The sequence below is a fragment of the Emydura macquarii genome, unplaced genomic scaffold, assembly GCF_026122565.2.
Source record: "Emydura macquarii macquarii isolate MOO-44397 ecotype Brisbane River unplaced genomic scaffold, CSIRO-AGI_Emac_v2 contig_306, whole genome shotgun sequence".
In the NCBI taxonomy this organism is placed as follows: domain Eukaryota; kingdom Metazoa; phylum Chordata; order Testudines; family Chelidae; genus Emydura; species Emydura macquarii.
The window spans coordinates 1,348,910-1,364,543 of NW_027130443.1; the positions used below are offsets into that span (position 1 = coordinate 1,348,910).

Genomic DNA, 15,634 nt, shown 5'->3' on the forward strand with positions numbered 1-15,634 from the left:
TTAGCGGCGGGGGGGGGGGGAAGGAGGGGGAGGGAGGAATAATGAAGAGGACAGGCCGAAAGGGCTCCTGCGATAGTGGGGTCCATGAACAGGACCGTAGAGCAGGTGCAGAGAAGGTTTTGACTACCAGTTAAAGGGTTAGAAAACCTGACGCAATCTCTTTCGCTTAGCGAAGAGCCGGTGAAGAAGGGGGTGACTTTATCCCAGGCTGTCAGTACCTAGGCGGGGAACAAATTTTACCCCCTTTCTTCTGCAAACTGGTGAATTTTATGCCCTAGACCCTGGTCCTGGAACAGTACCTAAGGCCAATCCCCTCCATCAGAAACTTCACCCGGACACCAGCGCCCGCTTCCCAGGGAGCGATGCCTCCACAAGCACCGGTTTGAGGAGAAATCTGACCTCCCCGCTGAACAGCACCTGGCATTGGCCACTGTTGGCAGACAGGACGCGGGGCCAGATGGCCCACTGGTCAGACCCAGTATGGCCGTTCTGATGCTCTTATGAACAGCTTCCCCCAAAAGGTGGCTGCATCACAAAACTCACTAACAGCGACAACAGCATTTCTCCCAAGACTGAGCACTGGCTCGCACGCAAAGAACTTCCTGGAGGAACAGCCTGGCTGAGGCTACGCCGACTTTGGCGGCGAGTTTTTCCAAGTCCTTCTGGCCATTACACCGCGTGGCCTTGAAACCATCGCTCCAGGCGGTGAAGTGCCTCATATGTGGCGATCAGGACCCCATAGGGCTGGGCACGGTGAGGTAAATCCCCTTCTCCATCCTGGAAAGCCCTCCTGAATGAGGGCAGGGGGAGGCGCACAGGGCGGGAGGGCGCAGAAGGGCTTTATGCCATAGGATCAGCTAACAGGACGTCCGTGTTCAGGGCTGGGGGGCTGGGGAGTTTGGGGCCAGTGGGGAGCGGTGGGAGCGGAGGCTGTGACAGAGTCCGGAAGGGTCACAGCTGCATCCCTCACGCCGGAAGAGGCGCCTGGAACGCGCCTGACAGCCTGGTGCGCACCTGGGCCGCGTGGCGGGCGTTCCTAGGGGTTGCCTGAGGATCCGGCCCCGGGCTCCACCGGGCGGCTCAACGATGCGTCCTCCAGAAACCGGAGTCAGTCGGCTAATTAGCGAAGGGAACAAGCCCAGGGAAGTACCAAGCCTGGCGCAAGGGCAGGGACCAGTCCGACCAGGTGCCTGACACCGGCCCGGGAAGCAGGCAGGCCTGATGCCGGATCGCTTGTAGTGAGCAGTCGCTCCCGGGGCCGGCCAGCGAGGGAGGGAAGGAAAACGCCCCTGAGAACTTTGCCGGGGTCTATCCCGCTCCATCTCCCCAAAGCCTTTCAGATCGCCTCAACTCCCAGCCCTGCCCCGGGTCTCAAACCACAGCTCGTGACACAGTCTGATCTAGGGGTGTCCCCGCCCCGCCCGCCCACCCTTCCCGGCTCTGTGCCCTCGCCTCTGAATTTTGCTTCTGTTCTTTCCCCTTGGAATCGGTTTCATTTAACTCGCCGGATTTTCCCAAGCAAAGCGCGGCCGGCTGTGGCCTGGGGCATGCGAACACCTGGTTTGTCTGGGCCGCAGCCACACGGCAGAGCGGTCAATGGTCTCGTTTGCTGGGACCCCCTGTGGCAATATTTCCGGCTGTAACGACCGCCCCCCCCAAACATGATGACCCCGTGTCCATGCCACACCACCCTTCCTGGCACGCACGGGGGCTGACAGCTTGCGACCCCCACAAAATAACCTCAGGGTCACGACCCCCAGTTTGAGAACTGCTGCGCTGAGCGGACGCAGCAAACGGGCTGTAAGTTAGCAGACGCCGAGGTCTGTTTGGTGAGATTTGGGGGCGTTATTTTCTCGTTCTCTGGTTTTTTAGAAGTTCCTGAGTTCGTGGGGAAGGAACCTCAGCCCCGGCCGTGCCCCGAAACCAGCCAGTTTTAGGCCACCTGGTCCCCGCGGGCTGGGGTCAGCAAATCCTAATGAGCCGCGCCTGGCTCGGCTCAGCTTGTTCCCGGGAGCCGCGGCGAGGCAGGGGGGCGGGGGAATAAGAGAGGTCGGCAGGTAAGACCCTGGGCCTGGGAGTTGCCCCGGGAGGTGGGGATCCTGTGGGCTGGATTTAGGAAGGGCCCGGCTCTGGAGTTTTAATTGCCGCTTATTTAAGCCACTCCCCGAGGAGGGGGCGGCTTTGCTCCAAAAAGGCCCGCAGGGAAGTTTGCATTTGACCAGCCCCCAAGGGGAAACTGAAGCAGGCGGCCTGTGGCGTGACTCTAGGCCACAGGCGGCCAGGGGTTGGGGGGGATGCACAGGAAATGGTCGGCCCGGTTGCAATTTATGGTGCTTACGGTAACTTTGAGCATGGGAGAGATGACTGGGATGTCCCTCCCCCCCCCAGATGTTTCCAGCCCCCCCACCCAGATGTTTCCAGCCCCCTTCCCCCTCCCTCCCCGCATCCCGCCAGCGGTGCAGAAGCCAGGGGCCAGCACAAGACAAACAAACCAAGTTGCCAGAATCTGTGACTTTTAAGACAAACTGTTTAATATTTTGGTTGTTTTTTTGTTTTTTTTGGGGTGTGTGGGGGGGCTTGTATCTTGGGATCGTCTTGCTCAAATGGTTGGGGAGGCTGTATTTCGGGGTGGGGAGGTTGTCCCAGATTATTTTGCGCCCTGGTTTTGTCATAAACCAGCTCCCTCCCCATCTCCGGCCCCCCAAGAATTCCTGGTGACACTGAGGGAGGGAAACCGAGGCAGGCTTCCCTGTTGTGCCCCAGCCGGATGCTGGCAGGGTCGCTCTGATCATGGGACCCCCCCCAGCTAAGGACAGCATGGGACACTGGATGGGGGAGCCCCCTATGAACCCCGAATCCCCCCCAACCTTTGACTCCAAGCTATGAGGCCCGAGGCCGCGGGGAGGGGCCCTAGGGCGGGCAGCAGAAGAAGCGGACGTCGGTGGGGGCCGCGGCATCCCCGTTGTGCTGCCATGGCTCCACGCGCAGCAAGATGGCCCGGATGTAGCCCCAGGGGCAGTACCGGGCCCCCAGCCACCTGCCCCAGCTGGGCTGGGCGGGGGAGAGCAGGGGTTAGGTCAGTCCATCCACCCACATCCAGCCGTCCATCCGTCCTCCTCTCTGCCCACCCGTCCACCCTCCCACTCCAGCATTTCCCCTCTCGACTCTGCTATGGGGCCCAGCCCGTGGGGAGGGGGATTGCTCTGGGAGGGGTCTCAGAAAGGGCCCATGGGGCTGCCGGGGGAAGGCCGGGGGGCTCCGTGCAGGGCTGATGTCGGGACCCCGGCATCCTGTACTCACCCCCCCACGCTAGACTGGATGGTGGGGCCGTCGGAGCAATGCAGCCTGATCCAGTCCAGCGCCTCCTCAGCCTCCTCCCCCGCGTCGCCGTGGTAAGGCTGCACTGGGGGGGCAGAGATGGGGTGAGGTGGGGGGCAGACGGGGGGCGGACGAGGGGGCTGTCCGAGGGGTTGGGGCAGGGGAGAAGTGGGACGAGGAGGGGGCATCTCTATCTTCAAGGTGAAGCCGCTGGCAAAGCTGCCCTCGGGGCACATTTCCACGGGCCCCCACACCCCCCACGGAGCCCTGCTGGGGGCCGTGAGGATCTGGTTGTAGGGTTGGGATGCGGGTACCTCGCCCTGGCCCCCCCAGAACCCCCCCAGGGCCAGCAGCAGGCAGAGCGGGGCACCGAGCAGGAGCAGCATGCGGCTGGGTCCGGACTCTGGACACCGGGGACCATTTATATCCCGGCTTCTCCCCGGGCTGCTGCCAATGCACACAGGGGCCTTATCTCCCTGGGGCGGGGGCACCGTGACCCTGGGCCGGCCCCCCTGCCCTATGGACCCAATGCCACCACTGCAGGCGGTGCCCCTCACTCCCGACCTGCAGCCCCCTGCCAGCCCAGGCCTGGGCCCCCCCAGTGGTTCTAGATGAGCCCGTAGCTCTGACTGGGGGAGGGGGAGCTGCACCAGTTGTTCCAGGCCTGGCCGGGGGTGTGGGGAGGAGATGGGGCGATTGCAGGTTGAGGCCCTGGGGAAAAGGTGCCACAGGAACCAGACGCCCAGAGAGGAGAGCCGCTGGGCTAACGGCTATTAACAGCTGAGCTCTCAGCTTGGGTGGGGGAAGCGCCACGGCGGGGGGAGTCAGTGTTGAGTCACATGCAGGGGGCTGGGGGAGATGTGGGGTAGCAGGGCTCGGAGGGGCAGGCACTGCAGCCTTGTTATCACTGTTTGTTCAGCCTCCCGCGTTTCCTGATAACGAGGCATTTGTGAGAAACAGGCTCTGACCCCCAACCACTTCCCCGGCAAACAGAGAGCAAAGCCTCGGCCTCGGGGAAACCGCAGCGATGCAGCTGAATGGCAGCTGGCCCGGGGCACTAGCAACACCCAGACACAGCTGCTCCCCCCCGACCAGCAGCTCCCCCCAGTAACCCCAGGGCTGGGGGGGCCTGGTGGGCCGGGAAGGGCAGGAACGTGCACTATTCCAAACGGCAGCCGCTAGTCCCAGTGAGGGTGGCTCCCGGTTTAACTGGTGCACATGGAGCCGCGCCGACGAGGCTGCCCATGGCTGTGACCTTTTCAGGGCCGTCGCTAGCCCTGGGGCGCAGCATTCTTCCCCTCGCCCGACCAGCGTATTCGCCTCCGCAGATGGCGGGAACGTTTCCCCGAGCCCGAACGCAAAGTTAGCACGGCTGCCGGGAGAACCTGGCAGCTCGTTAGCGAGTGTTCGGCATTCAGGCAGCTCGCCTCTGTTGGGTTAGAGAGTCACCCGCCCGCAGAGAGCTTCCTGCCCGGCCCCGGCCAGACGCAGAGACTGAAATCAGGTCACCCCCCGGCCTGCTCTGGGGTAACTTGCAGCCGGTAAAGCCAGACGGGGCCGTTAGCGCCTTGAGTCGGCCCTGCCGCACAGCCCAGCCCATGGATTTCACCCGCTCCCCCTTTCTTCCTGGGAGAGATGCCTTGGCCAAGCACCAGCGATTGGCCGGCCTGGGTGAAATCCTCCAGCCTGGGTTTGTCGGGCAGTCGTATGAAACGGGCTAACGGACCCTTCTGGCTGCAAACACCAACACCCTCCCACGCCTAAGGGCTAATTGCAGCCAAGGAGGCTGCCATTTGGGCTAGCGTCAGCCCCAGCCATTCTCCAGTGAGCCACAGAGCGGGCATCTCAGGGTGTCCCTGGCACTCAGGGGTACTGGACAGTCTGCTGGCGAAGGGCAGCTGTGGAAGCTGCCAGCGCCTGTGGGTGAGGGGAGGGGATATTTGGGGGCTTGGCCTGGACTCTTACTCATTGTATAGAGGACAAAGGCTGCTTCCTGCTCCCCCTCCCCTCCAGATCAGACCCACGGGTCCAACAAGCCCGGCATTCCCCCGCCCCTGGATCAGCCCCAGGCAGGAGTGTGGGGGGGAACTGTGATGCCAGAGGGCAAGGTGGGGTTCAGAGCTACCAGGCTGGGGGAGATGGGGAATTGGGTCTCTCTGATCACACATGGGGCTGAGCTCGCCCGTGTGACAGGCACCAGGCAGTTTGAGGGGAGATGGGGGAGTGCGACTCTGAGTGTGTGTGTGTGTGAGACAGGTGGAGCTGTGTGTGTCAGTCTGCTTGCACGAGTGTGTGTGTGAAGGGACTTTTTACACTCCAGGTACAGCCATATCAGGTTGAACGGTGGGGTGTAGCCGGCTGTGTGTGTGTGTCTGCCATCCCTCCCCCTAGCTGTGCTCTGATTGTTGTCAGACTGGCCTTGTCCTGACACTCCCGTTCTAGTCCCCGTTGACCCAGTGCAAATCTCATCAGCTCACCATGCCTCAGTTTCTCTTTCCCAAGACCCCGTCCAGGACTGCACAGCCCAGACGCCAGGGTGACGGATGCCGCAGAAGCATCCAGAAGGGGGTGGGTTTGTGTGTGTGACACCAGGAGAGACGGGCCGCCCCATTGCTGCCTCTGATGTCATCCCTCCACCCTCTCCCCCCAGGACAGGAAACAGGTCCCGCCCCATAGCGCCATCACAGGTGCAGAGTCGCCCATGGACCGAGGCACCATGGAGCCGCTGATCCGGCTTTTCCTCCTCAGTCTCTGCTTTGGGGGTGAGTCTGCTTCAGGGCTGGGGGTCACACAGGCTGGGTGGGGACCTCCACCCCGGGGAATCGGGGTTTGGGGAGGAGATGCCCCAGTGACGGATATTAACTGAATAGGCTCCCAGCGGAGTGATAGATGGACAGGACGGAGGGATAATCTCTGTCTGTCTGTCTATCCCCAGATACCCCAGCTGTCTATCTATCACAGCAGCACAGGGTGAAATAGCCGGGCGCCCAGCGAGCGCTCGCTGCAGTCCCCGCACATGCTCCGTGAATGGCTCTTCCGGCCGCACCGGGACAGCGCCGGGGTAGAGCCGGTGCAAAGGGCCCCTAACGACGTCCATTGGCCAGATCCCAGCCAGTGTGAACGGGTGTCGCTGCGTTTCCCTCGGTCCCCTTGGGCTTGTTCGGAGCCGGGGAGAGAACCCAGGAGTCCTGGCTCCCAGCCCCCCAGCTCTGAGCCACTCATGTTTGTCTGTGTGCCAGTGTCAGGGTGTGTGTGAGTGCGAGCCCCCCCCTCCACGCTGCCCCCCCCCCCCCGGAGCACGGCCAGCCCCTCACCTCCCTCCCCTGCCTGCAGGCTCCCTGGCGGGGCAGCCCCGGCTGAGCCAGCTGTCCCCGTCCCACATGGTGGGCGAGACGGTCCCACGGCTCCTCTGCAGGATGTCGGGCAGCGACATCGCCTCCCATGTGCTCTCCTGGTACTACCAGGCCCCGGGGCGGGGCCCCGTCTTCCTGCTCAGCCACCGGGCAGGGGAGCCGCGGCCCAGCTACGGGCCGGGCGTGTCGGAGCGCTTCATCGCGGCCCTGGAGCGGGACACCAACTCTTTCAGCCTCACCATCGGCAACGTGCACCCCGGCGACGCCGGCACCTACTACTGCGCCATCTGGTACGCCAGCCAGTACGTCTTCGGAGAGGGCACGCGCCTCGTCGTGGGCGGTGAGTCACGGGGGGTGCCGGCAGGAGTCCAGAACCGGCCTAGAGCACAGCTGCAACCGAGGGTTTCAGAACCTGCCTAGAGCACAGCTAGAACTCAGGGGTTGGAATCGGCCTAGAGCACAGCTAGAACCGGGGGTCCGGAACATAACTGCAATCGGGGGTCCAGAACCGGCCTAGAGTGCAGCTAGAACCAGGGGTCCAGAACCAGCCTAGAGCACAGCTGCAACCGGGGCTCAGAACTGGCCTAGAGCGCAGCTAGAACGTCTGGGATGGAACCGGCCTAGAGCACAGCTAGAACTGGGGGTCCAGAACAGGCCTAGAGTGCAGCTGGAACTGGGCACCGTGTCTGACTCAGAACAAGTCATACCCAGCCTAGAACACACCTGGCACCGATCCCGAAATCTAGAACAGACACAGAACCGATCCGGCGCCTGCCTGGCTCCACTCTAGAGCAGCCCGTGACCCAGGCCTAGAGCCAGGCCAGCCCCCCCGCGCTGCGCCCCCTGACCTGACCCTTCTCCCCGCTCCGCTTGCAGGTGGCGCCCGGAGGACGAGCGAGCCGCGGGTGGCATTGCTGGGCCCGGCAGGGGTGGAGCACCCGGCCTTCGTCTGCGTGGCCTGGGGTTTCTGGCCAGAGCCGGTGCGGATGCGCTGGAGGGTGGGCGGGCAGGAGCTGGGCTCCGGGGAGGTGGCCCCCCCAGTGGAGGGCCGGGATGGGGCCAGTGCCGCCAGCAGCCTCAGCCTCCCACCGCAGGCCTGGCGGGATGGGGCCCAGGTGACCTGCCGGGTGGAACACGAGACCGGGGCCAAAGAGAGCAGCGGGGAACTCAAGGGATTCGGACGCCGAGGTGAGAGACCCCCCCCCCACTGTACATCCCCTCCCCCGCCAGCTCCCCGCCCCACAGGATTCCAGCCCCCTTTGTCTCTCTCCCCCCACAGGCTGCTCCGTATCCACTGGAGACGGAAACGGGACCGCGGGGGACGCCACCCCCTGGAGCACAGGTACAGGACCCTCAACAGCAGGGGCGCAAATGGGAGGGGCTGCTCCCCGTCCAGCCGGGGGCCCCACTAACGGCTGCCTCTCCCCCCACAGGGGCCCCGGGCCTGGGACAGATCCTGCGGACCGCCCGGCACTGCTACCTGGGGGTGCTGGCCGCCAGTTGCCTCGCCAGCCTGGGGGTCTCCCTGCTGGTGGGGCGGGGGGGGCTGCCGAAACCCCGGCGTCCAGGGCCGCCCCCACCGCCTCCGGGTGCCCAGCGCAGAGCTCGAGACAAGCGCCGCTTTGAGTGACACCCCGGAGCCCCCTGTGCCCCACCGCCAGCCCCACAGCTCGCCCCTCCTGCCCCACAAACCGACCCCTCCCAGGGACCTAGAACTGCCCCACAAACTGCCCCCCGGCTGGGGAACCCGGAGCCTCCCCCGCCAACACCCCCCAGTCCTGAAGCTCCAGCCCCCCCAGGCTGTCCCCCACTGCCTGGAGCACTGACCCCCCCCTCGCTAACTGCCCCTCGCTAACCCCCCCATCACCCAGCTTCTCCAGCACCCAATAAAGTCTTGGCAAAACCGATTTCTGTGAGACTGGGTGGATGCAACCTGGGACCCCCCGAACCTCCCCAACTCTCCCATCCCACTCCCCGGGCTGCCCCAGGGAGGGGGAAATGTGCCCAGCTGCAATGGGCCCCTACCCTCGCCCGTGACGTAAGCGGGGGTAATAAAGTTGGGGGGGGCATCTCTGCCTAGCCACTTCCGTCAGCTTGGGGGGGGCAGGGGCCAGTGTGTGGGGCAGGAAGGGAAGGGGGAAGCCCCCAGACTCCAGCCTGTGTCTGCCCCCAGGTCCCTGTCCCAGCGCTGCCCCCCCCATTCCCTGCTGTGGGGCAAAGTCCCCCCGGCTGTTAATTTTTAACCTGACCCCCCCATGACCTCCAGTAACCCTGACGCTGAGCCATGGGGCTGGGGGGCAGCCTCACACAGTGCCCCCCCCAGCCGTGGCCAGGTCGGGGCGTGGGATGGGGGGAGGGGCTGTGTTGGGGGTCGGTACGTGGGGGGGAGATCTGTGGGGAGGGGAGCATCCCCCCTGCCCTGCCCCAGATAACAGGGCCCTTATCTGCGGCGGTGAGTCAGGGCCGGGCGGGGGCCGGAGCAGGGCCGTGGGGCTGGGCCGTGGGGCCGGGGTGTGTGGGGATGGGCCCCCAGCGGCTGCTGCGCTTCCTGCTGCCCGCAGCGGCCTTCCTCGCGCTCCTCTTCCTCTCCAGCCTTCGGCTCCGTGAGTGACCCCCCGGCTGCGCCCGCCCACTGCCCCCTGCCCCCAGCCTCCCCCTGCCCCCCGACGCCCCGCGATGCCCCTCGCTGCCCCCATGGCAGCCCCCCACGCCCTGCGACACCCCCCACTGCCCCCTGCCCCCACCCTGTGCTCCCCGCGATGCCCTACTGCACCTCACACTCCCCCACACACGCCCCATCCTGTCTCCAAGTTCCCCCCCACCTGCTCCGTGGGGCGTTCCCCCGCCCTTTGGCCGGCAGACACAGCCCCAGCCCCCACAACCTCCCCCCACATCAACCCCCCTCTGCCTCCTACCCCCCCAACCTCTGGATCCGAGTTTCACCACCACCCTGCACCATGAGCAGCAAGAACCCTCATCCCCCCCCTCATGCCCCCCCCCAGCGCCCCACACCTAGCACCTGTGCCAGCCTCCGGCTCCAAACTGGGCGCTACCCCCTCCACCACACACCGGCCCCCCCCGCCTGCCCCCCCGGCCATGGGCTCCCCTCCGCATTGAGTATATGGGGGGCCATGCCTCAGTGTGTCGGTCCATGGGGCGCCATGCTGAGGGTTGCGCGGGCATTTTAACTTATGGGGGGGCCCCAAATCAGCAGGGGGGGGCTGCATGTGTATGCGGGGCTGTGCCTGGAACGTTTGTGTGTACGTTTTCACGTGTGGGCGGGGGGGAGCTGCGTGCATGTGCCTGTGTCATGCGTGGCTCTGTGCATGCGCTCGCACGGGGCTGTACGTGTGTCTCTGGGTGTTAGTGGATGCGTGTGCGCTCGCACGGGGCTGTACGTGTGTCTCTGGGTGTTAGTGGATGCGTGTGCGCTCGCACGGGGCTGTACGTGTGTCTCTGGGTGTGCACATGTCTTACGTGGTGTTAGTGGATGCGTGTGCGCTCGCACGGGGCTGTACGTGTGTCTTTGGGTGTTAGTGGATGCATGTGCGCTTGCACGGGGCTGTACGTGTGTCTCTGGGTGTTAGTGGGTGCGTGTGTGCTCTCACGGGGCTGTACGTGTGTCTCTAGGAAGCCCATTACCACCTCCATGTGCATCATGCATGTTGTTAGCGTGTGCGCCTCTGTGCAAACCAGCGATCCCCCCCCATACCATCGGGAACGTCCATCTGTCCGTCCGTCTGAGCTCTGTCCTTCCCCCCTCCCCTCCGAACAGCAGAGGTGCAGCTCTCCGCCTGCGTGCGGGGCGGGCGTCCTTGCAGCTGGTTCGGGGACAGAGGAGAGACGCCCCCTCCCAGAGGGGATGGGAAGGTGAGACCCTGCCCCAAATTTTCCCCACCTCTTCCACTTCCCCCCCCGCCAGTCCCCTCAGACCCACAACCTGACCCCTCCCACTTGCCCCCTGCCCCACAGAAACCCTGACTGCTCCGTATCCTCTCTGCAGCCTTCCCGCCTCTCCCGGACGAGTGACTCCCCGCTGCTCCTACCCAGACCTGGGACCCCTCCTCCGTTCCGGGCCCCCCGCTGCCCGGGGAAGGGTTTCCAGGTCAGCCACCTCCTGGAGGCCTTCAGGGCCTGCGTCAACCCGAACGGAGAAATCCTGCTGCGCGAGTATCTGCTTGGCTGGAAAGAACTGATTAAGTGAGTCCCTCCCCATATAACCAGCCACCCCGCCCCAGAGGTGGCTGCATCTCAGTGCTAAGTGAGGGGTTCCTGTATAACCAGCTGCCTCGCCCCAGAAGTGGCTGCATCTTGGCGCCGGGCGAGGGGGTCCCTGTATAACCAGCCGCCTTGCCCCAGAGGTGGCCGCATCTCAGTGCCGGGCAAGGGGTCCCTGTATAACCAGCTGCCCCGCTCCAGAGCTGGCTGCGTCTCCGCGCCAGGCAAGGGGTCAGCTGTTGTCTCTCTATCTCTCTCTCCCCGCCTAGACTGATGGACTCCCTGGGGGCCGCCTTCGGGCTCATCGCCCGGGAGACGCAGATGAAGATGGCAATCATGCAGGGGCACCGCTTGGGGCCGCACGGCCCCCACTACCGCTCCCTGCAGGCCATGGTGGCCTTTGAGCTGCAGCACGGCCTGGTGGCGTTTCGGGAGCTGCCCCCAGGCCAGCCCCTCTCGGGCTGCCGGACCCTTCTGCGCCTGCACCGCGCCCTCAAGTGGCTGGAGCTCTTTCTCGACAAGCTGGGGCACAGCCAGCCGGACGCGGACCCCTCCCAGATGTGCGCCGAGGCCTACCAGGAGGCCCTGGCGCCATACCACAGCTGGTGGGTGCGCCAGGCAGCCCAATTGGCCTTCCTGGCCCTGCCTTCGCGCCAGGAGCTGTACAGGATCGTGTGCACGGATGAGGAGCAGGAGGCCCGAGCCGTGCTCGGGGCGACCGTCAGCACCATTGGCCGGGTCTATAACATCACCCAGCAGGTCTACACCGCCCACAGCCTTCTGGAGCTGCCATGAGCAGGCACCGGGGGATGCTGGACAGGACAGTGGGGCAGGGAATGGGAAATGTGGCTCAAGATTACCACTGATGGTTCAGACTTGGGGTCCGTCCCCCTCCGGACCCCTGTTGTTTGTCTTGAAATGACATCCTGGTGCGTTTCTTTCTCCATGTGGCCTAGCCGTGGGGTTTCAGAGTCTGGGATGCTGGGGTCCAGCCCTGCCAGGCTGGAAACGGGGGGGACAATAACAGTAAAAAGGCGCCTGAACCGCGACGCGCTGGAGTCGTTTGTTCCGGGATGTTTCTCGCCCCGTTGCCCCTGCTGCCAGCCCGGCCAGGACCCAACACACGGTGCTCGCCGGCCTGGCGCCGCACGAGGGGCATCGCAGGGGTCACGCCCCCCACGCCCACCACCGTCATCCAGGGCACCCTGGACACGTTCCCTCAGGCAGCCCCAGGCAAGGCGCCTTTCCTCGCCGGGGGGGGGAAGCTGTGGTTTTCGGCGACACCGTGCTGACCTGGGGAAGGGGCCGGTGGTGTCCCTGTGGGGGGGGACGACCTGTGCTGTCCCAGGGGGGGGCGGTGGTATCCCCAGGGGGGCTGTGCTGTCCCGGGGGGGGGGCCGTGCTCCAAGCCCCCCCGATGGGTGACATTTACAACACAAACAACCTCCCTGCACCCGGCAGCCCATGGCTCGGCCCCCCCGACCGTATCTGGGCAGCCCCCTCCCGGCTGCCCACGGGTCAGACCCACATCCCGCCCCTGTGGGCCCGGCCATACAGGAAGAGGGGTGGTGACATCACGGCACTGGGCGGTGACATCACGGTGACATTATGATGTCACACCCGTCCCCGCTGACATCATGACCCTGGGTGGTGACATCACGGTGACGTCAGGCCCAGGGTGTGATGTCACACCGCTCCCCAGTGACATCGCTGTGACATCACATGATACCCCGATGACGTCACGGGTGCACATGGCGACGTCACCCCGGTAGCCCACATCGCGCAGGGCTGGTGGGGTGGTCACGCCGCCGTAAAGCGCGGCCGGCCAGCGTCGGAAAACGGAATCGGACCTGCTGCCGTAAAGCAGCACAGTGACGAGAAAAGGATGGGATCGCCCCTGAGCTTCTTTGTGGCACTGCTGCAAAGCGACCCAGAGCAGGCCGCTTCGCCGTAAAGCAGCCTCGCCGCAGGAGCCCCCGGCCGCTGAAAAGCACCGCAGAGAGTGTCGTAAAACACGTCAAGGCTGTGCCGTAAAGCAAATGGCCAGGCGTCGAAAAGGCGGGGAGCGGACGCCATTTGCCGCCCTGCCATAAAGCGTCATGCCGTAAAACTGTAAGCGGTTGGGGGAGGGTCCCAGTGTCACCCCCTCGGGGTGCCGTAAAGCATCTCCCCCCCAGACATGGCAGCGCCTTCTCCTGTTGCCGTAAAGCGAGGCCTCAGGTGCGGGCGTGTCGTAAAACAAACACACACAAAAAGCCGCCTAGCTCGGCCCCGCCCCGATGCCGTAAGGCGCGGCCGCGCGCGGCGCCTTGCAGTTTTGCGACAGTATCGCGCGCTACCGGGGAAAGATGGCGGCGCTGGCGGTGATCGCGGCCGGGCCCGAGCGGCGGTTCCCGGAGTGGACGGAGCGCGCCCTGAGCACCGGGGTGCGGCGGGGGGAGGGGCGGACCGGGGGGAGTAGGAGACGGGGCCGGGGAGTCTCGGGGGCAGGGGCAGGGGCGGACTGGGGGGTCTGGGTCCGGCGGGGCAGGAGGTGGGGGGGATGGGGAGGCTCGGTCGGGGGGGGGCCGGGGAGGCTCGGGGGGCAGGGGCGGACTGGGGGGCCAGGGTCCGGGGGGCAGGAGTGGGGGGGATGGGGAGTCTCGGGGAGGCCGGGACCCGTCGCTCCCGCGGCGCTGCTCACCCCTCCCCCTCTCCCCGCAGACGACCATCATGGCGGTGGAGTTCGCCGGCGGGGTCGTCATCGGGGCCGACTCGCGGACCACCACCGGGTGAGCGGGGCCGTGTTTTGGTAGGGTCTCCCTCCCGAGGGGGTCCGATGGGGGGCTAGGCCCTACCGTTACTGGGGGGCGGGTGCACGTGGTGTTATGTTATTGTAGGGTCTCTGGGGCGGGGCAGGTCACGCTTTGTTATTGTCGGGTCTGACGGATGGACGCCCTGGCGCCGGCTCCTCGGTGGGTGGGGTGGGGGCTGTGTTTTGGTAGGGTCTCGGGGGACGCTGACCTCCGCCCCTGCCCCGGCAGCTCCTACGTGGCGAACAGGGTGACGGACAAACTGACGCCGATCCACGAGCGCATCTTCTGCTGCCGCTCCGGCTCCGCTGCCGACACGCAGGCCGTGGCCGACGCCGTGGCCTACCAGCTGGGCTTCCACAGGTGCCGCCACCCCACCGCTGGGCCGGGGTCCCAGTTCCCCATTCCCACCCCTCAGCCCATGCATGCTCCACCTCCCCCACAGTCGGATTGGGGCCCCGTGCCACATTCCCACCCCCACCCAGTGCGCCCCCCTGTGCCCGGATCGGGGCCCCAGTCCCACATTCCCACCTCCTCCAGCCTGTGCAGGCCCCCCCACGGGCGGATTGGGGTCCCTGCCTGTGGCGCCCCCCCTCATCCCCCGGCGGCTCGGGGCGGTGGGGGGTAGCTGTCAGGCTGACAGTGGCTCCCTTGGCCCACAGCATCGAGCTGGACGAGCCGCCCCTGGTGCACACAGCCGCCAGCCTCTTCCGGGAGACGTGTTACCGCTACCGCGAGGACCTGACAGCTGGCATCATCGTCGCCGGCTGGGACCGGCGCAAAGGAGGGCAGGTGACCTCTGGCGGGGGGGGCAGGGTGGGGCACTTGGGGCTGGCCCCTCTGCGCCCTCGGGTCCCCCTCGACAGTTCCCTTGAGATGCGGGGCCTTCGTCTCCTGAGCCAACGTCCTGTGCTGCATTGCTGGGGATGTTAGCCAGCTGCCCCACCCCAGAGCTGGCTGCATCTCAGCACCGGGCCAGGGGTACCTGTATGATCGGCCGCCCTGCCCCAGAGATGGCTGCATCACTGCAAGGGGTCCCTGTATAACCAGCCACCCCGGCACCGGGCGAGGGGTCCCCATGTAGCCCGCCCCAGAGGGCGCCATGCCCGGCGCACAGGCTGCTGTGGGTCTCAGCGGGCTGTGCTCTCTCGCTCTCTGCCCCCCAGGTGTACTCGGTGCCCATGGGGGGGCTGATGGTTCGCCAGCCCTTCTCGGTGGGTGGCTCCGGCAGCACCTACATTTACGGCTTTGTGGACGCCTCCTACAAAGCGGGGATGAACCAGGAGGAGTGTCTGCGCTTCACGGCCAATGGTAGGCCCCCCCCCGCCCCTCACCCCCTCTGGTGGGCAGCACCCCCTGGACCCTGCCGGGGCAGACGGGACCCAGGTGCCCAGGCGCCCAGGCCCCTGATGGCATTCTCTCCCCTTGCAGCGCTGGCCCTGGCCATGGACCGCGACGGCTCTAGCGGCGGCGTCATCCGGCTGGCGGCCATCACCGAGCAGGGCGTGGAGCGGCAGGTCATCCTGGGCAACCAGCTGCCGCGCTTCTCAGCCGCCTGACAGGGCCCTCCTGGGCCCCCCGACCGCACAATAAACCCTTGTACCCGTGCCCGCCTCGCCTCCGGTGATTGCAGCAGGGGGGGCTGGTGGGTCAGAGTGGGGGGGAGGGGGGAAGGTCCGGACACCTGGGTTCTCCTGTGGTTTCCCTGGCCCATATCACTCAGGCTGAGGCCTCCCTGTGTACCACCCCATGGAGGTGACGCCACAGGTACCCATGATGCTCTGGGGCGGGGTGGTGCTGAGATGCAGCCAGCTGTGGGGCGGGCCATGCCCAATCTCTGCCGATGCTGTGTGTCCCAGCCCTGTGGAGGGGGAGCCGGGCTGGGCCCCTCCCTGGTGCAGGTTTCTGAGCAAACAGGTGGGGGGGGGAAGATACGGCCACAGGCCCCGCCCT

At 65.9% G+C, this 15,634-nt stretch overlaps 3 protein-coding genes across 4 annotated transcripts; all 3 read left to right on the forward strand.

The window, feature by feature from the left end:
* Positions 1–3,224: 3,224 nt before the first annotated feature.
* LOC137162250 (immunoglobulin kappa light chain-like) lies at positions 3,225–7,863 on the forward strand. Its single transcript, XM_067561857.1, has 5 exons — positions 3,225–3,392; positions 5,969–6,080; positions 6,652–7,011; positions 7,548–7,733; positions 7,787–7,863. Exons 1-5 carry the CDS (start codon positions 3,339–3,341, stop codon positions 7,861–7,863), a joined length of 789 nt encoding a protein of 262 aa, XP_067417958.1. The 5' UTR covers positions 3,225–3,338.
* Positions 7,864–9,192: 1,329 nt separating this feature from the next.
* GLTPD2 (glycolipid transfer protein domain containing 2) lies at positions 9,193–11,928 on the forward strand. 2 transcript variants are annotated; one of them, XM_067556254.1, is made up of 4 exons: positions 9,193–9,274; positions 10,447–10,541; positions 10,675–10,871; positions 11,159–11,928. In XM_067556254.1, the coding sequence occupies exons 1-4, from the start codon at positions 9,193–9,195 to the stop codon at positions 11,682–11,684; spliced, it is 900 nt and encodes a 299-aa protein (XP_067412355.1). In that variant the 3' UTR covers positions 11,685–11,928. The 2 variants fall into 2 exon arrangements, with proteins under 2 accessions (XP_067412355.1, XP_067412364.1); XM_067556263.1 differs by lacking the exon at positions 9,193–9,274 and having other exon boundaries at positions 10,515–10,541; positions 10,644–10,871.
* Positions 11,929–13,157: 1,229 nt separating this feature from the next.
* On the forward strand, positions 13,158–15,288 carry PSMB6 (proteasome 20S subunit beta 6). The gene is made up of 6 exons (XM_067556342.1): positions 13,158–13,315; positions 13,593–13,660; positions 13,913–14,044; positions 14,344–14,473; positions 14,848–14,992; positions 15,113–15,288. The coding sequence occupies exons 1-6, from the start codon at positions 13,238–13,240 to the stop codon at positions 15,238–15,240; spliced, it is 681 nt and encodes a 226-aa protein (XP_067412443.1). The 5' UTR covers positions 13,158–13,237; the 3' UTR covers positions 15,241–15,288.
* The last annotated feature ends 346 nt before the right edge of the window (positions 15,289–15,634 follow it).

Coding starts and splice junctions, on each gene's coding strand:
- LOC137162250 (XM_067561857.1), top strand. CDS start 3,339: ATGCAGCCTGATCCAGTCCAGCGCCTCCTCAGCCTCCTCCCCCGCGTC. Junction 3,393..5,968: donor TCCTCCCCCGCGTCGCCGTG/GTAAGGCTGCAC, acceptor CTCTCCCCCCAG/GACAGGAAACAGGTCCCGCC. Junction 6,081..6,651: donor CCTCAGTCTCTGCTTTGGGG/GTGAGTCTGCTT, acceptor CCCTGCCTGCAG/GCTCCCTGGCGGGGCAGCCC.
- GLTPD2 (XM_067556254.1), top strand. CDS start 9,193: ATGGGCCCCCAGCGGCTGCTGCGCTTCCTGCTGCCCGCAGCGGCCTTC. Junction 10,542..10,674: donor CTCCCAGAGGGGATGGGAAG/GTGAGACCCTGC, acceptor TCCTCTCTGCAG/CCTTCCCGCCTCTCCCGGAC. Junction 10,872..11,158: donor GGCTGGAAAGAACTGATTAA/GTGAGTCCCTCC, acceptor CTCCCCGCCTAG/ACTGATGGACTCCCTGGGGG.
- PSMB6 (XM_067556342.1), top strand. CDS start 13,238: ATGGCGGCGCTGGCGGTGATCGCGGCCGGGCCCGAGCGGCGGTTCCCG. Junction 13,316..13,592: donor AGCGCGCCCTGAGCACCGGG/GTGCGGCGGGGG, acceptor CTCTCCCCGCAG/ACGACCATCATGGCGGTGGA. Junction 13,661..13,912: donor GACTCGCGGACCACCACCGG/GTGAGCGGGGCC, acceptor CTGCCCCGGCAG/CTCCTACGTGGCGAACAGGG.